General features: G+C 42.3%; 2 protein-coding genes across 2 annotated transcripts in view; both read right to left on the bottom strand.

Moving 5' to 3' along the window:
* LOC118931076 (ubiquilin-1-like) overlaps nt 1-12,603 on the bottom strand; it is a 38,357-nt gene extending 25,754 nt beyond the window's left edge. The window contains exon 1 of the mRNA XM_057499399.1: nt 12,564-12,603. Coding sequence (XP_057355382.1) covers nt 12,564-12,603 — 40 coding nt within the window. The remainder of the gene's footprint in view (nt 1-12,563) is intronic.
* A 19-nt stretch (nt 12,604-12,622) lies between these two features.
* The window catches only part of LOC118922051 (death-associated protein kinase 1-like), a 79,366-nt gene continuing 66,734 nt past the window's right edge, over nt 12,623-25,254 (bottom strand). Inside the window, 2 exon segments of the mRNA XM_057499400.1 lie at nt 12,623-12,783; nt 13,570-13,758. Of these exon segments, the coding sequence (XP_057355383.1) occupies nt 12,623-12,783; nt 13,570-13,758 (350 nt within the window).

Raw genomic sequence — 25,254 nt, forward strand, 5'->3', positions numbered from 1 at the left:
GGTTCTTTGAGAAAATAAACAAAATAGATAAGCCTCTAGCCAGACTTATTAAGAAGAAAAGAGAGTCAACACAAATCAACAGTATCAGAAACGAGAAAGGAAAAATCACGACGAACCCCACGGAAATGCAAAGAATTATTGGAGAATACTATGAAAACCTATATGCTAACAAGCTGGGAAACCTAGGAGAAATGGACAACTTCCTAGAAAAATACAACCTTCCAAGATTGACCCAGGAAGAAACAGAAAATCTAAACAGACCAATTATCAGCAAAGAAATTGAAGAGGTAATCAAAAAACTACCAAAGAACAAAACCCCCGGGCCAGATGGATTTACCTCGGAATTTTATCAGACATACAGGGAAGACATAATACCCATTCTCCTTAAAGTTTTCCAAAAAATAGAGGAGGAGGGGATACTCCCAAACTCATTCTATGAAGCTAACATCACCCTAATACCAAAACCAGGCAAAGACCCCAACAAAAAAGAAAACTACAGACCAATATCCCTGATGAACGTAGATGCAAAAATACTCAACAAAATTTTAGCAAACCGAATTCAAAAATACATCAAAAGGATCATACACCATGACCAAGTGGGATTCATCCCAGGGATGCAAGGATGGCACAACATTCGAAAGTCCATCAACATCATCCACCACATCAACAAAAAGAAAGACAAAAACCACATGATGATCTCCACAGATGCTGAAAAAGCATTTGACAAAGTTCAACATCCATTCATGTTAAAAACTCTCAGCAAAATGGGAATAGAGGGCAAGTACCTCAACATAATAAAGGCCATCTATGATAAACCCACAGCCAACATTATATTGAACAGCGAGAAGCTGAAAGCATTTCCTCTGAGATCGGGAACTAGACAGGGATGCCCACTCTCTCCACTGTTATTTAACATAGTACTGGAGGTCCTAGCCATGGCAATCAGACAAAATAAAGAAATACAAGGAATCCAGATTGGTAAAGAAGAAGTTAAACTGTCACTATTTGCAGATAACATGATACTGTACATAAAAAACCCTAAAGACTCCACCCCAAAACTACTAGAACTGATATCGGAATACAGCAAAGTTGCAGGATACAAAATCAACACACAGAAATCTGTGGCTTTCCTATATACTAACAATGAACCAACAGAAAGAGAAATCAGGAAAACAACTCCATTCACAAGTGCATCAAAAAAAATAAAATACCTAGGAATAAACCTAACCAAAGAAGTGAAAGACTTATACTCTGAAAACTACAAGTCACTCTTAAGAGAAATTAAAGGGGACACTAACAGATGGAAATGCACCCCATGCTCATGTCTAGGAAGAATTAATATCGTCAAAATGGCCATCCTGCCCAAAGCAATATACAGATTTGATGCAATCCCTATGAAACTACCAGCAACATTCTTCAATGAACTGGAACAAATAATTCAAAAATTCATATGGAAACACCAAAGACCCCAAACAGCCAAGGCAATCCTGAGAAAGAAGAATAAAGTAGGGGGGATCTCACTCCCCAACTTCAGGCTCTACTATAAAGCCATAGTAATCAAGACAATTTGGTACTGGCACAAGAACAGAGCCACAGAGCAATGGAACAGACTAGAGAATCCAGACATTAACCCAGACATATATGGTCAATTAATATTTGATAAAGGAGCCATGGACATACAATGGCGAGATGACAGTCTCTTCAACAGGTGGTGCTGGAAAAACTGGACAGCTACATGTAGGAGAATGAAACTGGACCATTGTCTAACCCATATACAAAAGTAAACTCAAAATGGATCAAAGACCTGAATGTAAGTCATGAAACCATTAAACTCTTGGAAGAAAACATAGGCAAAAACCTCTTAGACATAAACATGAGTGACCTCTTCTTGAACATATCTCCCCAGGCAAGGAAAACAACAGCAAAAATGAGTAAGTGGGACTATATTAAGCTGAAAAGCTTCTGTACAGCAAAAGACACCATCAATAGAACAAAAAGGATCCCTACAGTATGGGAGAATATATTTGAAAATGACACATCCGATAAAGGCTTGACGTCCAGAATATATAAAGAGCTCATACGCCTCAACAAACAAAAAACAAATAACCCAATTAAAAAATGGGCAGAGGAACTGAACAGACGGTTCTCCAAAAAAGAAATACAGATGGCCAACAGACAAATGAAAAGATGCTCCACATCACTAATTATCAGAGAAATGCAAATTAAAACAACAATGAGGTATCACCTCACACCAGTAAGGATGGCTGCCATCCAAAAGACAAACAATAACAAATGTTGGCGAGGCTGTGGAGAAAGGGGAACCCTCCTACACTGCTGGTGGGAATGTAAGTTAGTTCAACCATTGTGGAAAGCAGTATGGAGGTACATCAAAATGCTCAAAACAAACTTACCATTTGACCCAGGAATTGCACTCCTAGGAATTTACCCTAAGAATGCAGCAGTCAAGTATGAGAAAGATCAGTGCACCCCTCTGTTTATCGCAGCACTATTTACAATAGCCAAGAATTGGAAGCAACCTAAATGTCCATCGATAGATGAATGGATAAAGAAGATGTGGTACATATACACAATGGAATACTACTCAGCCATAAGAAAAGGGCAAATCCAACCATTTGCAGCAACATGGATGGAGCTGGAGGGTATTTTGCTCAGTGAAACAAGCCAAGCAAAGAAAGAGAAATACCAAATGATTTCACTCATCTGTGGAATATAAGAACAAAGGAAAAACTGAAGGAACAAAACAGCAGCAGAATCACAGAACTCAAGAATGGACTAACAGGTACCAAAGGGAAAGGGACTGGGGAGGATGGGTGGGTAGGGAGGGATAAGGGGGGGAGAAGTAGGGGGGTATTAAGATTAGCATCCATAGCGGGGTGGGAGAAAGGGGAGGGCTGTACAACACAGAGAAGACAAGTAGTGATTCTACAACAGGTTGCTACGCTGATGGACAGTGACTGTAAAGGAGTATATAGGGGGGACCTGGTATAGGGGAGAGCCTAGTAAACAAAGTATTCATCATGTAAGTGTAGATTAGTGATACCAAAAATAAAACAAAACAAAACAAAAAGGGCAGTTCCAATGTGGTAACCTCCAATGAGTTCTACACAAGGGTATAAAGGGCATATAAAAGTGTAGGCAAAGGGTCTGTTTGCGTTTATACAGAAGATCAAAGCCTAATTGGGCTACCCTGAAAATGAACTAAGATACGATATGAAAGAGAACTTCCAACATCAGCACTCTCTGGAAGACTCATGCCAGAAGATGATCATCAAAAAACCGCAACAAAGATCCACGCACTGCTACAGCTGTAGATGCACTCATCCCACCAGCTCCTGGACTTGCCATGGGAATGAAGGAGATATCTAAGATGGCCTGTGCATACAGTAAAACAACAAATTTGACTGGATCTATACTGTTGGAACTCAACCAAGAATTAGGAGAAGTGCAAATTGTAGCGCTCCAAAATCTTACAACTACAGACTATTTACTGTTAAAAGAACATAAGGGATGTGAACAATCCCCAGGAATGGGTTGTTTTAATTTGTCTGATTTCTCTCAGACTGTTCAAGTTCAGTTGGACAATATCCACCATATCATAGATAAGTTTTCACAAATGCCTAAGGTGCCTAACTGGTTTTCTTGGTTTCACTGGAGATGGCTGGTTATTACAGATATGCTTTGGTTATGTAACTGTACTCCTATTATGTTAATGTGTGTGCGCAATTTAAGTAGTAGTTTAAAAGCTATACATGCTGAAGTTACTCTACAAGAAGATATGTCAAAGAAATAATCAATCTTCCCATGTTTTCTTCCGCCTGCTACTTCTATAGCTTTTCTTCTTCCTTCCTAATTACAACCCTTAAATAGAATTCGTGCCTCATATGAAATTTACCAAGTATCATAATTCTTCCAAGTGGTAAAGATACCTCAAGTCAAATGCTGGGCATAGAAGCTACAGGGCATAAATATGCAAAGAAATAAAAAGCTAACCATTTCAAACAATAAGGCTTCTCTCTCACTTACCAATGTTACATTTCCCTGTATGGCCCCGGAAGATGACTGGTTAGCCAGAGATGGGTAAGATTCCTCAAGGGAGGAACAACCTAAGACAGGCACAGTCGCAGGGGGTCATCAGGTGAGAAATTGGGGATCAACAGAGGTGAGGCTTAGAACCTCACCCCCCCGTTCTGAGAGAAATCTTCTGCATACGTGGATGTTTTATTGCCCTTGTCTAGCTTGGATTAACACATAGTCTACAGGCACACACCTGATCATCTACATTTGCTCTCTTACAACACTAAACTATGTTTTCTACCTTTATCTTGTATCTACCTACCACTTCAGCATTTTATTAAAAATAATAATAATAAAGAGAAATGTGGTATCCACATATAAATCAAGTATAAAAACCAAATGAGTATTCATATTTGAACTGTTTATAGTTCATAATGCATAAGCAAAACCGAAAGTTTCTGTGATGACTGCCCTTGTACTGTTCACTATGTAACTTATTCATTATGTAAGAATTTGTTCTCCATGTAAGAACTTGTTTGTTATGCCTCAGAAGATTGGAGACTGACGAAAATTAGGCTTGGGGTGGATTAATGATTGTGCATTGAGTATTGACCCCCTTATACAGAAATTTATTGTGGTTAACAACTATTTGATCAATAAATATGAGAGATGCCCTCACACACACACACACAAAATATATATATATATAAACAGACTTCCAATTGTAAAATAAATAAGTAACCGGGATGTAATGTATAGCATAAGGAATATAGTCAAAATATTGTAACAACTTGGTATGGTGATAGCTGGTACCTAGAATTATCATGTATATAAATGTTGAATCACTGTGTTGTACACCTGAAACTAATGTAATGTAATACTGTGTGTCAACTACCCTTCAATAAAAAAAAAAAAATATTAACTGTATCAATAGTCCATTGTAGAATACCACTTTAAAGCAAAAATAGAATTCCTATTAACTTTCTAAATATGTATTTAATTTCTATAGTTAAAATTAGCTAAAGATTTATTCACTTTGATATTTAAGTAATAAAACCAACTAAATATTTTTGTTATTGAAAAACAGTTGATATACACTATTATATTGGTTTCAGGTATACAGCAGTGATTTGACAATTGTATACATTACTAAATGCTCACCACAGTAAATGTAGTTACCATCTGTCCACATACAAGGAATTGACTACAAATGCAATATTATCAACTATATTCCCCATTCTCATGACTAACTGATACTATAAGTGGAAGTTTGTACCTCCTCCCCTTCACCTATTTTGCCTTTCTTCCTACCCACCTCCCCTATGGCAACCACCAGTCTGTTCTCTGTTTTGAGTCTTCTGTTCTGTTTGTTCTTTGTTTTTTAAATTCCACATATGAGACTGTGCAGTATGTCTTTCTGTCTGACTTACCTCACTTAGCATAATACCCTCTAGATCCATCCATGTTGTCACAAATGGCAAGATTTCATTCTTTTTTACTGAGTAATATTCCACTGTATAAACATGCATTTCTCACATGTGGTATAATAGAAAATTACATTTGGTCTTTGTCCTCTGGTCCTGGCACAGAGCTCCTAAATCCTTTATAACTTCCTGAGTGAAGTGAGTGTCTGTTTAGATTACACTTTATTTATGGTAATGATGACTTAGGGTGGGGGTCACAAAAAAGGCCAAGTAATTATAGAGTTGGCCTTTCAGCCCCACCTACCAACCTCCAGGGATGGGAGAAAAGGCTAGAGACTGGCTCTTGGCCAATAAGCTACAGAGAGCTTCTGGGTTAGTGAACACATCTAGGAGCTAGCTATTAGGGTGGTATGGCCAGAGAGGGCATAGAAGCCCTGCACTCTCTCCCACCTCCATACCTAGCCCTATGCTTCTCTTAAATTTGTCTATTTGTAAGGTCTATTTTTCATAATAAACTAGTAAATGTAAGCAGTGTTTTTCTGAGTTCTGTGAGAGGTCCTAGCAAATTATCAAGCCTGAGGAGGGAGTCATTTGAACCCCCAATTTCTAGCCTACCAATCAGAAGTACAGATAGCCTGGGACATGGATTGGTGTCCAAAATCTTAGGGGACTGAGCCCTTTAACTTGTGTGATCTGATGTTAACTCCAGGAAGGTAGTGTCAGACTTGAACTATCAGACACCCATACAGTATTAGTGAATTGGTTGGTGTCAAAGAAACACCCAGAATACGTTTGGTAAAAGGAGGAGGAAATGAAAACTATGCACTGGATTATACTTCAATAAGCTCTTTCCAAAAGAGTAGTGTAAGTTTAGCAAGTAGATTCACCTATAAATTCTGGTTAGAACAGAGCTGTTTCCAATAAAGGAGAGAAAAGGCCAGGGCATACAATGTTAAAAGAGGGCTCTTTGGAGGAATTAAATCATGGAGAAACCTAATAGATGCAAGAGGATGATTAAGTGCTTATTATAGAACTTTTACTTTGTAAAAATCACATAACCAACCAAATGCACTCGTTCCTCACTTACTGAGCACTTTCTATACATGTTAGGCACTTGGTGCTACACGTAGGGAAGAAGATCACAAGCAAGCCACACGTATAGCCCTCAGAACTCATCTAGTGAGGAAGACAGGCAAGGAAAACAAAATGCAGGATAAACTAAGTACAGTTGACTCTTGAACAACATGACTTTAAACTGCACAGGCCCAATTATGCACTGGTTTTTTTCAATAAACATACTGGAAAGCTTTTTGGAGATTTGTGACAATTTGAAAAAACATCTTTTCTCTAGCTTACTTTTATTGTAAGATACAGTATACATGTAACATACGAAAATGTATTAATCAACTGTTTATGCTGCCGGTAAGGCTTCCAACTACCAAAGTTTTTGGGAGATCAAAAGTTACACATGCATTTCCAACTCAACAGGGGTCAGTGCCCTGAACCCCTGCATTGTTCAAGGGTCAGGTGAACTTCAATAGAGATAGTCACTGGATATTATGGTAAAAGAGCACCTAAGGAGATGGTTGCTTTCCCACAAGATGACACCCAAGTTTGGAGTATGAGTAAGTGGGCAAGGGATAGAAGTAGGGAACACTGGAAGGAAGACTTAATACTAGGTACAACAAACATTATATACAAAAAGCAGAGAGATAAACCTGACTACGGATTCTTGAAACTGCAAAAATTCAGTATGACTGGAATGGCAGATAGCAGAGCTCACCAAACATTCCATATATATCTTTTGCAAATGGACAGGCCCATGTGACTAATTGTGGCCAAAGGGCTACAAGAAATGCTGTGTGTCACTTCTAATCATAGTACAGGAGGTCCAACTTGAGACTCTTTCATTGTCTCTTCTGCCTCTCATTCCAAGTGGTGTAGTTACAAGATGGCAGAATTCCATTAGCTTGAGTCCCTGAGGACAATGTAGATGGGACCTCGATGACCAGGGAAAAACATTTAGCATGAAGGAAAGCTTTGGAACAAGAAATTAAGCTTTGTGGTAATAAGCCACTGAGTTTGGGGTTATATTACTACAGGATAGCCTACCCAGACTCATAAAACTCTTGAGATGTGTCTAAGAAATAAGGATCGAGAGGTAGATAAGGGTTAAATCACAAGGAGTCTTGAAAGATGTTAAGCAAGAATAGTCACTTAAGATGTTCTTATTCTACTAACAGTGTGGAAGTGACCCATAGTGAACATTACAGATTTGAAAGTCAAGGACCAGCCAGAGACGGGTAAGATTCCTCAAGGGAGGAACAACCTAAGACAGGCACAGTCGCAGGGGGCCATCTGGTGAGAAAATGGGGAGCAGCAGAGGTGAGGCTTAGAACCTCACCCCCCCTGTTCTGAGAGAAATCTTCTGCATATGTGGATGTTTTATTGCCCTTGTCTAGCTTGGATTAACACATAGTCTACAGGCACACACCTGATCATCTACATTTGCTCTCTTACAACACTAAACTCTGTTTTCTACCTTTATCTCGTATCTACCTACCACTTCAGCATTTTATTAAAAATAATAATAATAGAGAAATGTGGTATCCACATATAAATCAAGTTTAAAAATCAAATGAATATTCATATTTGAACTGTGTATAGTTCATAATGCATGAACAAAACCGAAAGCTTCTGTGATGACTGCCCTTGCACTGTTCACCATGTAACTTATTCACTATGTAAGAATTTGTTCGTTATGCATCAGAAGATTGGAGACTGACGAAAATTAGGCTTGGGGTGGATTAATGATTGTGCATTGAGTATTGACCCCCCTATACAGAAATTTATTGTGGTTAACAACTATTTGATCAATAAATATGAGAGATGCCCTCACAATATATATATATATATATATATATATATATAAACAGACTTCCAATTGTAAAATAAATAAGTAACCGGGATGTAATGTATAGCATAAGGAATATAGTCAAAATATTGTAACAACTTGGTATGGTGATAGCTGGTACCTAGAATTATCATGTATATAAATGTTGAATCACTGTGTTGTACACCTGAAACTAATGTAATGCAATACTGTTGTCAACTACCCTTCAATAAAAAAAAAAAAAAAAAAAGAAAGTCAAGGACCTACATCAAGGCAGGAGCAATGAGGAATAACTGCGTAAGTTGGCATAGGAAAGAAATTACAGACCAAGGGATTTGGTGGAGGAGATGTACTAGTCTGAGGGACAAGATGAAAAGTATATGCTTTTTGGTTTTGCTTTCTGAGGAAACACATACAGGCTAAAGTACTTAGAGAACATTGGTAATATTGAAGAGAGTTGAATACAAGGCATAGAGATCAGAAGTGATGTGTGCTGAGGTACAGGTTTGAGAATCACCAAGGTACAGAAATAGTAAGGATAATGTCAATTGGGGAAAATAAATAAGAGGAAAAGAAGAAAAGAGAGACAAGGCAGAACCCTGGGGAACAGTATTAACATTAAGGTACAGGAACAAGAGACCCACAAATGAAAGAGAGGAACCTGGTTAGAAAATTAGCCAGGGAAAAACAGTATCAAGAGTTCTGAATTTCAAGGAGAGCCTGATGAGCATGAAAAGATTCTTTCTAAGGGAATTTTCAGTGAGGTAATGGGAGGAGGGAAAAAAAGGCACAGCAAGCTAAGTGAAAGGGAAATACAGACAGAAAATAGAAAATGCCTGTTTCAAAGAGAGCCGAGATGAGAAGCAAAAGAATGGGTGGTTGCTGCACCATGCAGCTCTTTCCACATGGATGAGACCTTAATAAAAGGCACCCAAAAGAAAAGCTGAATTACACAGGGTAAATGGAACACCTGATGGAGAAAAGCCACTGAGACAGGAGGGGGCTGGGGAAATGAAGGGGTTAGGGAGACGTATGGCCTTAGACAAATTAACTAAAAGCCTCTCTGGGCTTCAATTTCTTTGCCTACAAAATGAGGAAAGAGCGAAGAGATCTGCCTCAACAATACATTTCATGAGGCTGAACACTAAATTTAATCCTAATCACTCCAGATTGTTTGTGTTAATAATTTTGCCATGTAAAACTCATCCGCCTTAGCCAAAAGAGACACATTTAGCCTAAGATTGTTTTAGAAAATAAGAGCAATAAAAATATTTTCAAAAGCAAATGTGAATCTATATCATGCCCTAAATGTTTAACATATTTGACACAGTAGAACTAAATTACTAAAAAACTTTTACTGGAAGGGATAAAAGGTATGAACCTTAATAGGTGAAAATGGCGTATTTTTTAAAATGTCTTTTCAAAGTATTATACTTTGTCATACAATTTAAGAACTGAAAGAAGATTAGGCCGTTTATCTATCTAGTTTATCTTTTGTTAGCTTCAGACTACTTTTTTCTCAAGGAAAACCTTCCACAGAACCTCAGAATAAAAACATGATGTAAGAAAAGTGGTTTTGGCTAATGCAATAGATTCTTATTGCAAATCCTAACCACCGGATTTGCGCCCAGGTCCCAGCCCTTCTCTATGTGTTCCAGAGTGTTAGAAAATCACTAATGCAGTCTGATCCCTTTGTTTTACAAATAAGAAAATTACATTTGGTGGTAAGCTTATGATCAACAATTAAATAGTCTTCCTCAAATTCAATAATCACATCAGGTATATATACACATCTCTGTCATTAGTAAAAAGAAATGTAGCACTTGCTGATCACTTATTAAATGTAAATATAAGCTAATGAAGCACATCTGTATTCCCAACTACTTCCTTAATACCTACAGCTATAGAAGTAACCTCTAGACTTACTTTGTTGTTATTAAGGTGACTTAATGTTTAATTCTGTTAATTTTATCCAAAGCCACCCTGGGAGAAAGGGAGTTTTTTTTTTTACCCGTATAAAAACTAAAGGCACTTGCCTAAACCAAAAGGGTAGCTAGTGGCAGAACCAGGTGTGGTGTTACTATTAGAAGCTGATGATTTGGTAATATTGCATCCACTGGAAGCTGGCATCCTGTGTATTCCTGGAATAACAGCAAAGTGGCCCCCAAAGGTTACAGTAGTATATCCTGAATGGCCAGAAAGTAGGAGCATCTTACCAGGGAGTTTTGTTTTATCATTATGGCCAGTGCATGCACCTCCAGTAGCACTACACATAGACCCTCCAGTAACCCCCACGGGGAAAGGAGTAAAACCTGGACAGGACCCCCTTCCTGCTACAGTCCTATCGCAGGACCACTCTCTTGTATGCATCCTACTTGATGAACAAGATTTGCTTATGTTGGTGTCATTAAAACACATGTATTATTGCCCCTATGGTCTTTGTGGATTGGGAACCTCCTCTGGCTTGAGGATTATTATAATTTTTGTTACCTGCATCAAAATTTTGTTGTATCTTAATTTTTATTATCTCTAAGTTATTGTTAGCCTCTGTTGCTGTTGTGGAATCTGGTTACAGTGCTCCAGCTTTCTTGCACAGGGACCATTGCAGAAGATTGAGAGTGTGTAGATTGTAAGGCAAGAATCCTGAAGGGGTGAGTGTGGGGAAGTTGGGGTTCCTATGGCCAGGATCCTCACTGAATGTGACTGATGTATACGTCTTGATGATGTAACTGGCCTGTTGTTAGGCTACTGCTTCCACACCTTTAGGCAGGAAGCTATTACTGCACTATATAGAGAGCTCGGCCCAGTGTTCTGGGCAGAGGCAGAGATGCTAGTGCTTGACCTACAACCAGGAGAACAAACCGGGTAATAAACCCTTTCACCCCAAAGAAACATTCTACTGCCATTTCTTTGGTCTCACTGAATCCATAGTGAACTTGCTGGGGCTGAAACCCTTTGGCAGGACAGTACCTCCCTTACATGTATGTGCCTATGTCTATTTATACATCCATGCCTTCTGTCTATCTATAAACCTAGAACATTCATTGTTATATCTGTATCTATATCTCTATATCTGTAATTTTCTGGGATGGCATACATAAAAACACAGAATGCTCACATGCACACATGTGTGCACACCTATAAGCATACATGAAAATGCGTATACACATTACTTTTTTTTCCCTCCAAATATTGGTATGTAAAAAAAATGAGAGCACCACCTGGGCAAAGAACAAACATGGTCATGCTGCTTATACAGAGGCATGAGTTATGCTACATCCATAAGAACACTTCTTTAGACACTCACATCTTAATACAAACACTGTACCTTTACCTATAGAATTTACTCCGGACAAGGAAGGAGTCAGGGAACAAACTATCTACTTTGGGTTCCTGATTGTCAACTCACAGTGAGAGAACATTTGTGAGAGTGAGATTCTGTATTCTCAAGTATAAATTCTTTTCAGAACATAACAGGGTAGAAAATGTTGAACATAAAAGTCACTACAGAATGTAACCTTAATTGTAGTTAAATAGTGACAGAATTCTCCTCCCCCAGGTGCATGAGGGACCTGTTCAGGCTGGTCAGATACCAGTAGGCTGCTGTGCACAGGTGGAAGATGCCATAGTTGGTTAGCAGCTTTGCATAGGAAGGATGTGGGTGGAAGGTTGTGTGGTGGGGGGCAGCTGCTACCTGTCCCAGAACTGTGGGTATGGCTGGTTTTCCTGCACATGTGTGTGGGTGAGATTCTGACCAGGAACGCCTCCCAGTGGAATCTCCCAATGACTGTCCAGACACATGGGTGCCCCCACCTCTCCACTGCCACATCCCACCAGGATGTAACCATCCACCCACTGGCCTCTGGGACAGCCAGGCAGGACCACTTATGCTGTAGGATTTCTGTCTCCATTTCCCTACTTCTTCTTTTTGGTGGGTGTTCATTCTGTGCCAGAAATTCTGCAGGCAAGAGTCATTTTGGAAGATCCACAAGGCTTCTCTTAGAGCCTCCTCTTGGAGCATAGGCATTCTCGGGGAGGAAAGCCCTATGGAAGGTGCAGAGTTCTGGGACACAGAAATAGGCTCTTGAGCATGGGCAGTACCAGAAGCCAGGCTTGGGATGGACAATCGGCCTGAGGAAGATGGGTAGGGCAGGGATGCTGCATGTGAGCACCAAGGCCTCTGGCTCTACTGCAGAGCCAGCTCTGCTCACCGACCTCAGCGGGCACTCCTTTCTGAGGGCAATTGCACATGAACTGTAATTCTGCTGCACTAGGGCCAGTGGTTCTCAAAGTGGTGTTCCCGGTACAACAGCAACACCTGGGAGGCCTGCAGACCTGCTCTATTCTGCACTCGGACTGGCCGGGCAGTCTGCTTCCACACGCCCTCCAGGGGATCTGCCTGTGCTGTAAGCTGAAGAACCACTGCTTTAGCTAATACACACAGAGCTTCTACTTTACACTGGGGTTGGGATATTAAATGGGCCTTCATGAAGATGCTCCCAATTATGGCATTCTAGGTATGTCCCCAGTGCCAGACACTACACCAGGCCCCTAAACAAACATCAGCTCACAAACTCCTCACAGCACCTTTATAAGGTTGTATTATTGACCCCATTTTAAAGATTTGGAAACTGAGTCTCAGAGACATTGCTGGCTCCCTGTTCTAGTGACCTGGGTCCAGTTGGGGGCCCTGTGGGTGCAGCTGAAGGGTAGAATGCTTGATGGAGTAAACCTTCCTTGGTAATATTTAAGACTTCACCCCTTGGAAATGTCTGGGAACAAACACACTTGATATTTCCCTATGGAAAAATTGCCCGTGTTTCTATCACAGAAATAGCCAAGACTGTGGATGTATTGAAAAATAATTCCCTGCATATCCAGATTTATCACACTGCTAGTGGGATTGTATTATATGTGATTTCCCATCCAACTGGATGTTTGGCTCTACTTCAAAAATTTATCTGACAATCATGTATGAAGTGCCTACTGTGCGCCCAATGCTTTCTGGGGACAGCAGGGTGTTGAGTTTTACTTTGTAGGGGTATCAACCTGCCATGCTTCTGTCCTGGGTCACTCCCAACATCCCTTTGCATGGCTCTTCCCCTGTCCTTTTGGGACTGTGAAGATGCCCGCCAGCACAGGCTCCCTTAGGGGAAGGACTTACAGCCCAGCAAAGGGAAGCGTGAGGTCCTTTCCCTTGGGGGTGGCAGGGCTTACCATTCAGATAGGCGTTCTGGATGTCGATGGCTTTAGTGGACTGGTCATCGGCAGAACAGTATGGGTGGTGGGACGGGGCCGTCAACACCTCCAGTGTCCCTTCGGTGAGGCCTGGCTCGAACATCATGCTGCACATCCTCACTCTCACATTCTCACAGCCCGGGTACAGGGTGCTGATGCTCACAGAGACTGCAGGCCAGAGAGGAAGCTGGTGAGACCTCGCACAGGGCAGTGTGCCCACTCGCTCTCCCTCAAGCCTTTACCCATGTGTTGTCCCTTTCTGATACATTCTCTGTCCCCATCACACTCCTGCTTCAGGCTGGGCTTTGTGAACCCCATGTGTGTGCCTTGCAGCTGTGTTTCTAGGGATGTACAGTTGATTCTCTTTGCTCCACCTCCCATGTCCCGTTCCTGCCCTGCTCTGGGCCCTAGAGGCTGACTCCATGGCCTCCATCTCCCAGGCGTGCTAGTCATTTGCCTTCTGGTTAGGCTCAGCCAGTGGGAGGCACCAGAGAGCCTGGGGGAAGAGGAAGACAGAGGTATTTCTCCCCTCCTCACTCCCTGCTGCTTCTCAGACATCAGCTGTGCCTCTCCAAGTCTAGACCTCCCAGGAGTGGCTTCACCCCAGGACTCTGGCTCTCACAGGAAGACTTCTGTCTCATCAACTCCAGGGGATATAATGCTCCCCTCTGTTTCAGGCCTCTGGTGTATGATCATGTTTGATTTCATGTGATTTTCCCAAGACTCTGCCCTTCTGTAAAGTCCCATCAGAACCCCAGCTTATATAGATGAGATGATACTGCTCTGGTACACCAGTTTTAGGTTGAATGAAAATAACTATACACATGGCAGGCCATGGCATTAAATGACACTGAACCACACAGTCAGAAAGTCAGTCCTGTGGAATTCCACTGGAGGCTTTTCTGCTGCTCCTGTGGCCAATCTCAGTTTGTGGCATGAAGCCTTGAGCATCTTTTCACTCTTTGCTAATCTTCCCGTTTCATAAGGAGGGAGTGGGCAACTGTATATACTGAGATTTTAATCACATCATTTGCTCTTCACTGAATTTTCTTGTATTTCTGGCAGTAGTACTGGTTTTACATCATGGAAGGTTATTAACCACTTCATCTTCAAATCAATGTATTTTAGTAGTAAGAAGGTGAATCAGCTTAAAAATATTACATAGGCAATCATGGTGGAACTTGGGGGAGAGGCAGCTGATTAACAGTGCGGGGGGCCCCCGTGTCCAGGCACAGAGCCTGTGGTTCCCCGGGACAGAGCCCTGGCTTACTCACTGTCACAGTGCTTGCTGGCTTGCCTGTCTCTCCCAACAGACCCCCACCAGCATGTGAAGACAGAGCTGGTCTGTCTGGGGGCTCCATGAGCAGGATTGCACCTATGGTTGGTACCTTTGGTTTGCAGTTAATAGGGACACACATTGCAAGGAAGTAAAGAAATGACTATTTCACCCAGCACACCTGGCTTTGAAAGTGTTGATCAAACACAAAGGACATTCCTTGTTTAAAGACCAAAGTTTTCAGACTAAGACTTGGACACGGGGAATATCCAGGGTGAGCAGGCTGGGGAGTGGAGCTCAAGGGCAGGGTCGGGGATAAGGGAAGGAGAGGGCAATAAGATGGAATGAGTTATTCATATGTATGTGCTTTCTCTTTATAAAAATAGAAAACTTGGTAAACAGAAATATAAAAAGGAAAACATAATGACTTGACTTTCAATGCCAAAATGGTCCACATTTTAGTGTATTTCGTTGCAGGTCATTATTCCAAGTCTGAGAAAAGCTTTGTGGTTTCACAAGAATGGGTTTGCCATTCCCCAGGCTGTAAAGCTGTGTGGAGGACAACAAGTATTAGGACAAACCTTGTTTTAGTGGCATGTGGGCTGAGGAAAAGGAGACCAAATTGGGTAAATGACAGCCATTCCTGCACATCACTGACAGTTTTCACTGGGAGGATAAAAGGTTGGACAGGCTTTGTTTATTGTATTATAAAAATATAATTTCAGGAGGAGCCAAGATGGCGGTGTGAGTAGGGCAGCGGAAATCTCCTCCCAAAACCATATACACTTTTGAAAATACAACAAATACAACTATTCCTAAAAGAGAGACCAGAACATACAGTACAACAGCCAGGCTACATCTACACCAGCAAGAACCCAGCACCTCACGAAGGGGGTAAGATACAAGCCGTGGCCCCGCAGGACCCAAGCACGCCCCCCACCCCAGGTCCCCAGTGGGAGGAGAGGAGTTGGAGCAGGGAGGGAGAGGGAGCCCAGGACTGCTAAATATCCAGCTCTAGTCATCCGCACCAGGACTGCAGACACACAGTGTGTGGTGTGCTGGATACTAGGGAAATGGAACAGTAAAACCTGTGAGCGGGTTCCCACAGCCGGCGTCCCTGGGACAAAAGAAATCAAGTGCTTTTTGAAAGTCTTAAAGGGACAAGAGCCTCACCGCTGGACGGAAGCATCTCAGAACAGTCAGCCCAGCAGCTGGGAATCCCAGGGAACTCCGGGTGCCCCAACCCCCTAGGTGGTAGAGCAACTTGGAGGCCCCTCGTGGTGATAAACAACCTCCCGTCCATTCCCCCTCCAGCGTGGCCCCGCCATAGTGGAGCAGCAGCCTGAGACCAGCCACACCCAAGCAGCTGCACAGAGTATCCCCTGCAGCCACCTGGGCCAGACTCAGAGACCCCATCAGTGTGCAGCTGCCCAGCACAAGCTGCTAGGGGTTGCCATTCCTGCAGGAGAGGAAGGCAACAAGTAAGCGGGAAGGGACGTTGTTCTCCCAGCTAACACATGCGCCAACTGCCCATGAGTACCTCTATCGCCATGAAAATGCAGACGAATTTGATCCAGACGAGAATCACATAGACATCCCATGAGAGAGAACCTGGGGATATAAGATTTAACCATCTTCCTGAAAAAGAATTCAAAATAAAGGTCATAACCATGCTGATGGAGCTGCAGAGAAAAATGCAAGAGCTAACGGATAAAGTTGGGAGGGAGAATACAGAAATAAAACAATCTCTGGAAGGACTTAAAAGCAGAATGGATGAGGTGCAAAAGGCTGTTATTGGAATAGAAATCAGAGAACAGGAAAGCAGAGAAGCTGACGCAGAGAGAGATAAAAGTATATCCAGGAATGAAACAATATTAAGAGAACTGTGTGACCAATCCAAAAGGAATAATATCCGCATTATAGGGGTACCAGAAGAAGAAGAGAGAGAAAAAGGGATAGAAAGTGTCTTTGAAGAAATAATTGCTGAAAACTTCCCCAAACTGGGGGAGGAAATAGTTGCTTAGAACACGGAGGCACACAGAACTCCCAACACAAGGGACCCAAGGAGGACAACACCAAGACACATAATAATTAAAATGGCAAATATCAAGGAAAAGGACAGAGTTTTAAAGGCAGCTAGAGAGAGGAAGGCAGCTAGAGAGAGGAAAAAGGTCACCTACAAAGGAAAACCCATCAGGCTATCATCAGACTTCTCAACAGAAACCTTACAGGCCAGAAGAGAATGGCATGATATATTTAATGCAATGAAACAGAAGGGCCTTGAACCAATGATACTGTATCCAGCACGATCATCATTTAAATATGAAGGAGAGATTGAACAATTCCCAGACAAGCAAAAGTTGTGGGAATTTGCCTCCCACAAACCACCTCTACAGGGTATTCTAGAGGGACTGCTCTAGATGCAAGCACTCCTATGTCTAAATAGATGTCATCAGAGAAAATAAAATCACAGCAAAGAAAGCAGACCAACCAAATACTAACTAAAGGCAAAAACTAAAATCAACTAGCCACAAAAGAGGTCAAAGGAAACACAAAAGAGCACAAAATAAAACACCTAACATATAAAGAATAGAGGAGGAGGAATAAAGAAGGAGAGAAATAAAGAATCATATGACTGTGTTCATAATAGCTCAATAAGGGGGTAAGTTAGATGGTAAGATAGTAAAGAAGCTAACCTTGAACCTTTGGTAACCACAGATCTGAAGCCTGCAATGGCAATAAGTACATATCTTTCAATAACCACCCTAAATGTAAATGGACTGAATGCACCAATCAAAAGACACAGAGTAATAGAATGGATAAAAAGGCAAGACCCATCTATATGCTGCTTACAAGAGACTTACCTCAAACCCAAAGACATGCACAGACTAAAAGTCAAGGGATGGAAAAAGATATTTCAGGCAAACAACAAGGAGAAAAAAGGAGGTATTGCAGTACTAGTATCAGACAAAATAGACTTCAAAACAAAAAACGTAACAAGAGATAAAGAAGGACATTACGTAATGATAAAAGGGTCAGTCCAACAAGAGGATATAACCATTATAAATATGTATGCACCCAACACAGGAGCACCAACATATGTGAAACAAACACAGAATTAAAAGAGGAAATAGAATGCAATGCATTCATTTTGGGAGACTTCAACACACCACTCACTCCAAAGGACAGATCCACCAGACAGAAAATAAGTAAGGACACAGAGGCACTGAACAACACACTAGAACAGATGGACTTAACAGACATCTATAGAACTCTACATCCAAAAGCAGCAGAATACACATTCTTCTCAAGTACACATGGAACATTCTCCAGAATAGACCACATACTAGGCCACAAAAAGAGCCTCAGTAAATTCCAAAAGATTGAAATTCTGCCAACCAACTTCATGGACCACAAAGGTATAAAACTAGAAATAAATTGTACAAAGAAAGCAAAAAGGCTCACAAACCCATGGAGGCTTAACAACATGCTCCTAAATAATCAATGCATCAACCACCAAATTAAAATAGAGATCAAGCAATATATGGAAACAAATAACAACAACAACATAAAGCCCCAACTTCTGTAGGATGCAGCCAAAGCAGTTTTAAGAGGAAAGTATATAGCAATTCAGGCATATTTAAAGAAGGAACAACAACCCCAAATGAATAGTGTAAAGTCACAATTATCGAAATTGGAAAAAGAAGAACAAATGAGGCCTAAAGTCAGCAGAAGGAGGAATATAATAAAGATCAGAGAAGAAATAAATAAAATTGAGAAGAATAAAACAATAGAAAAAAGTCAATGAAACCAAGAGGTGGTTCTTTGAGAAAATAAACAAAATAGACAATCCTCTAGCGAGACTTGTTAAGAGAAAAAGAGAATCAACATATATCAACAGAATCAGAAACGAGAAAGGAAAAATCACGATGGATCCCACAGAAATACAAAGAATTATTAGAGAGTAATATGAAAACCTACATGCTAAAAAGCTGTAAAACCTAGGAGAAATAGACAACTTCCTAGAAAAATACAACCTTCCAAGACTGACCAAGGAAGAAACAGAAAATCTAAACAGACCAATTACGAGCAACGAAATTGAATTGGTAATCAAAAAACTACCCAAGAGCAAAACCCCTGGGGCAGATGGACATACCGTGGAATTTTATCAGACATACAGAGAAGACATAATACCCATTCTCATTGAAGTTTTCCAAAAAATAGAAGAGGAGGGAATACTCTCAACTCATTCTATGAAGCCAGCATCATCCTAATACCAAAACCAGACAAAGACCCCACCAAAAAAGAAAATTACAGACCAATATCCCTGATGAACATAGATGCAAAAACACTCAACAAAATATTAGCAAACCACATTAAAAAATACATCAAGAAGATCATACACCACGATCAAGGGGGATTCATCCCAGGGATGCAAGGACGGTACAACATTCGAAAATCCATCAACATCACCACATCAACAAAAAGAAGGACAGAAACCACATGATCATCTCCATAGATTCTGAAAAAGCATTCAACAAAATTCAACATCCATTCATGATAAAAGCTCTCAACAAAATGAGTATAGAGGGCAAGTACCTCAACATAATAAAGGCCATATATGATTCACCCACCGCCAACATCATACTCAACAGCGAGAAGCTGAAAGCTTTTCCTATAAGATCAGGAACAAGACAGGGATGCCCACTCTCCCCACTGTTATTCAACATAGTACTGGAGGTCCTATCCTTGGCAATTAGACAAAACAAAGAAATACAAGGAAACCAGATTGGTAAAGAAGTCAAACTGTCACTATTTGAAGATGACATGACATTGTACATAAAAAACCCTAAAGACTCCACTCCAAAACTACTAGGCAGGACACAAAATTAATACACAGAAATCTGTGGCTTTCCTATACACTAACAATGAATTAACAGGAAGAGAAATCAGGAAAACAATCCATTCACAATTGCATCAAAAGGAATAAAACACCTAGGAATAAATCTAACCAAGGAAGTGGAAGACCTATACCCAGAAAACTACAAGACACTCTTAAGAGAAATTAAAGAGGACACTAACAAATGGAAACTCATCTCATGCTCCTGGCGAGGAAGAATTAATATTGTCAAAATGGCCAACCTGCTCAAAGCAATCTACAGATTCAGTGCAATCCCTATCGAATTACCAACAACATTTTTCAATGAACTGGAACAAGTTTAGTTCAAAAATTCATGTGGAACCACCAAAGGCCCCTAAGAGCCAAAGCAATCCTGAGAAGGAAGAATAAATTGGGGGGAATCTGACTATCCAACTTCAAGCTCTACTACAAAGCCATAGTAATCAAGACAATTTGGTACTGGCACAAGAACAGACCCACAGACCAGTGGAACAGAATAGAGACTCCAGACATTAACCCAAACATATATGGTCAATTAATATATGATAAAGGAGCCATGGACATACAATGGGGAAATGACAGCCTCTTCAACAGTTGGCGTTGGCAAACTGGACAGCTACATCTAAGAGGATGAAACAGGATCATTGTCTAACCCCATACACAAAAATAAATTCGAAATGGATCAAAGACCTGAATGTAAGTCATAAAACCGTAAAACTATTAGAAAAAAACATAGGCAAAAATCTCTTGGACATAAACATGAGTGACTTCTTCATGAACATGTCTCCCTGGGCAAGGGAAACAAAAGCAAAAATGAACAAGTGGGACTGTATCAAGCTGAAAAGCTTCTGTACAGCAAAGGACACCATCAATAGAACAAAAAGGCATCCTACAGTATGGGAGAATATATTCATAAGTGACAGATCTGATAAAGGGTTGACATCCAAAATATATAAAGAGCTCACGCACCTCAACAAACAATAGGCAAATAATCCAATTAAAAAATGGGCAGAGGAGCTGAACAGACAGTTCTCCAAAGAAGAAATTCAGATGGGCCAACAGACACATGAAAAGATGCTCCACATCGTTAGTTATCAGAGAAATGCAAATTAAAACCACAATGAGATATCACCTCACACCAATAAGGATCGCCACCATCCAAAAGACAAACAACAACAAATGTTGGCGAGCTTGTGGAGAAAGGGGAACCCTCCTACACTGCTGGTGGAAATGTAAATTAGTTCAACCATTGTGGAAAGCAGTATGGAGGTTCCTCAAAAAGCTCAAAATAGAAATACCATTTGACCCAGGAATCCCACTTCTAGGAATTTACCCTAAGAATGCAGCAGCCCAGTTTGAAAAATACATATGCACCCCTATGTTTATCACAGCACTATTGACAATAGCCAAGAAACGGAAGTAATAACCTAAGTATCCGTCAGTAGATGAATGGATAAAGAAGATGTGGTAGATATACACAATGGAATATTACTCAGCCATAAGAAAACAAATCCTACCATTTGCAACAACATGGATGGAGCTAGAGGGTTCAGTGAAATACACCAGACGGAGAAAGACAAGTACCAAATGATTTCACTCATATGTGGAGTATAAGAACAAAGAAAAAACTGAAGGAACCAAACAGCAGCAGATTCACAGAACCCAGGAATGGACTAACAGTTACCAAAGGGAAAGGGACTGGGGAGGATGGGTGGGAAGGGAGGCATAAGGGGGGGAAAAAGAAAGGGGGCATTACGATTAGAATGCATAATGTGGGGGGAGGCACTGGGAGGGCTGTGCAACACAGAGAAGACAAGTAGAGATTTTACAGCATCTCACTATGCTGATGGACAGTGACTGTAATGGGGGTTGTCGGGGGGACTTGGTGAAGGGGGGACTTGGTTTACTTAGTAAACATAATGTTCCTCATGTAATTGTAGATTAATGATACCAAAAAAAAAAAAAAGGTACTTGTGAGGAACACCTGGAAAAAAAAAAATTTCACAGGCAAACACTATTAGATTAGGACATTATTTTTGGTAAATACTGACCCCTATTGGTGGAAAGTGGCAGGCCCTGATGGAGAAGCCGCTGCACCCTGGTCCAAGACTTCCTCCCTCTGCCCACTCTGGGGAGAGTAGGCGGCAGCCTCCTCTGCGCTCCTCCTGGGCACTCGCTCCCCCACTGCCCTGGTACTTCCTGCCTACTGTGGAGCCACAGCAGGGCAGCTACAACACTCAGCTGGCCACAAAGCGGATGTATACGAGACAGGCAAGCAAGCATGGGGGGTTGGCAGGCAGGTGCGGCAAGCCTTGCAGGCAGGGGCTGCCAAAATCCATCCACGCCGCCTGGGCTTGTCTCCCGGCTGGTGGCTCAACCTTTAGCATCCAGCATTTTCAGCTGGCAGCACAGAGGGCCCATTCTCTAAAGGCAAACCAACGTCCCACTGTCTGCATGACATAAATGTGCACACACTGGCATCCCTTCCCATGAAAGCAAAAAGCCTGATCATTCTAATGAGGTCATGGGGCCCCTAGGCGCTAGCAGTGAGACCATGCTCTTTTCAAAACCAGACGTCCTTCCCTGCAGGCCGTAGCCTGCACCCTGGGGAGCCTGCCACCCTCTCCCAGTCTGGCCTCCCAAGGTTACCACCTTGGCTCCTCACACGTGTGCCTTGATCTGCTTTTCCAAGGCCTGCCTTGCTGCTGTTTTGTGGGGGTCAGGAGGTGAGCTGAGCTGGCCAGTCTAGGGCTGGCAGGCCCCAGGCTCCCTGTGTTGTGGCCTCCTGCTGGTGGCCCCTCAGCCCAAGGTGTGCTTGCTCCCTGCTGGGCAGGGGAGCTCCTGGCTCTCCTGGGCCTCAGGCAGGCTTAGATTCAACTGCAGGTGAGACTTCTCACTTTCAGGGACTGTTTGGATAGAAATTTTCCCCACCCCTTAGAGCAAACAGGCTACTAGAGAACTAAGCAACACAGGTCTTTATGGGGCTACCCATCTCTTCCATCCTTCCTAGGCCCTTTGTGAGACCACCTGGCTTTGGCCAGACAGATGTGGGACTTAATTCCACCTCTGACATTGACTAGGGGTGATCTTAGCCCAGGCATCTTAAACTCCACTAAATCCCCAACATGTCCTCTCTAACACAGGGCAAAATGTCATTCATGGGCTGGGGGAGTCACTTTCTGAGTTCTCTTCTGGTCCATTGGCTCTGGAGTTAGGGAGCTGGGTGGGGATGGGATTGAATGCAGAGCCACTGTACATACAGGGCAGCACCTTCCTCCCTGCCAACCCATCCCAGGCAGGAATGCACATCTGCTGTAGCCAGAGCTTCCAATTCTCCACAAAAAGTCAAATATCCAACATTTTAGGTGAAATCTCTTGATTTTTAAATGTTGGCACATAATTTTTTCCCCCTCCCCTTCCTCATACTGGACAGACACTGCAGCTGAACAGGCCCCGGGTTTTGGCCTTTACATTAGGCAGACATGCCTTAGGTCTATGAGCCTCAGGTTGCTTTTCTCTGAAATGCATTTATGACACAACCTCACAAGTTGTGAGACTCCCATGTGTAGTAAAGTATAAAATGTTAAGGCCTGCTCGGGGTCATATGAGTTTACCAGGCTCAAGGTATGCACCCCTTTCCCAGAGGAGCTGGCCACTCCTCAAGGAGAAGGGAACAACAACCCTGGGCTGCGTGCCAGAGATACTTGTCCTTGGGCTATGTGCCCGGGATAACTACCTTGGGAAACGCGCCCAGGACGTTTCTGTAACAGCGAGTTGTGAACGCAGCCCTGGCTCCTGGCCAGATCTGGGTCCATATGTGACTCATGCATGCGTCTATTGGCACTGAGCCTCTTTTGTTTAAAGTAGCATAAATATCAGCTTAGAGAAACCGCAAGCAGCCTTCCCTCGATCGTCCTTGGAGTATTGCTGCCTTGTCGTCCTTCTCTGAGACCTGCCCATGATGATTTGTTTTCCAGTGCTGATGATGAGGTCCTAGTGGTATGATGGACTGATTCTTTCTTTCTTTCTTGTTCTTCCTTTTTGTTGTTTTCCTGAAACTTCTCTGTGTCTCCCTCTTTTCCCTTATCTCTGTCCTCCTCTTTTAATAAAGTGAAAGTATACTAAACAGCTATGGCGTGTGGTGGTGTGTCTTGCGTATCGAGCCCAAATTAGCATTTAAGCCTGTTCACAGCAATTGATAAACTGATTATCAATACACCATGACAGACTCATGCACAGCACCTGGAACACAAGTCACCTACTGCCTTCATCCCACATGGGCCTCTCCACACTTTATTGCTTCTACACGGGTTTTGCTGTGTCTCCAGGGAGCTGCAGCCTTGCCCGCTCGACCACCCTCTGCCATCCCCAGGCCTTCTCTCCCGTCTTTTCAGCATTCGCTACCTTCTCAAGTCTTGCAAATCCCAGGGGCTTCCTTTTAGGGAAGTGACCACAGAGAGCAGAGATGCACTTCCTCGGGGCTTGTGAGATCACTCCAGGGGGCGGTGGGGCACAGTTTGAAGGTTTTCTCCCTTCAGTTTCTTCTGGTAGCAGAGCCAGCATTTTCTGGACCACAGGACACCAGGACGATTGGGATAAGGAAGAGCAGTGCTGGCCTCCTACCAGTGCTTTCAGAGAAGCCCAGCCCCACTCATGAGTCACCTTGACATGGAAATGACAGGTTTTGTCCAGGGAAGGCAGCCTGAACTAAGGAGAGAACAAGAGAAACGGCCTCTGTGTGAGGCCCACACCCGCTCTGTGCTGGCTGCAGATGTGTGGCCTGGTTGGTCATTAGAAAGCTATAATATCCTGGAGGGAATCTTCAGTCACTGAGGCCTGTGACCCATGTCCCAGCACAGGCTGAAGGACTTGGTTCCACACAGGGACTCTTGCTGATATTCCAGCCAGTGTAAGCTGCACTTTATCCAGAATCTACTTCTGGATTCTTCCAGATGTGGGAAATTGACCAGGAGAAAGATGAATGGAGATATTACTCCTGAGAGGTGAGGGTTGAGATGCAAATAAAATCTCTTCCTCCCAGGAATTATATGCCACTTGATGTGTGGCTAGTTCAGTTTAACTCATAGGCCTCTGGGGCATAATCTTCACTCCAGTGAGGACTTAACAAAATTCACGATCACAGATCCAGATAGATCTCTCTGTGTCACACACACACACACACACACACACACACACACACACACACACACACACACACACACGCTGGCTCCTCCTAGGGGTGACTCCAGAAACTGCCAGACATGCTAATCTTGAACTAGAAGCAGTCTAGTCCAGACACACAGGCTGAACCCACCTACTAAATCTGAAAAAATACTGGCATCAGAGAAAACATAAGGCATCTTACATCCCCAAACTGGACCAAAATTACCCTGGAAAATGGAGAATGTGTGCATGAAAATGCCCTTACTCAGATGGAGCTACAAGTATCATTAATAAGCAGTGGCTTTAGCACCTGACACTCTTGAAT

The sequence above is a fragment of the Manis pentadactyla genome, chromosome 3 (assembly GCF_030020395.1).
Source record: "Manis pentadactyla isolate mManPen7 chromosome 3, mManPen7.hap1, whole genome shotgun sequence".
NCBI lineage: Eukaryota > Metazoa > Chordata > Mammalia > Pholidota > Manidae > Manis > Manis pentadactyla.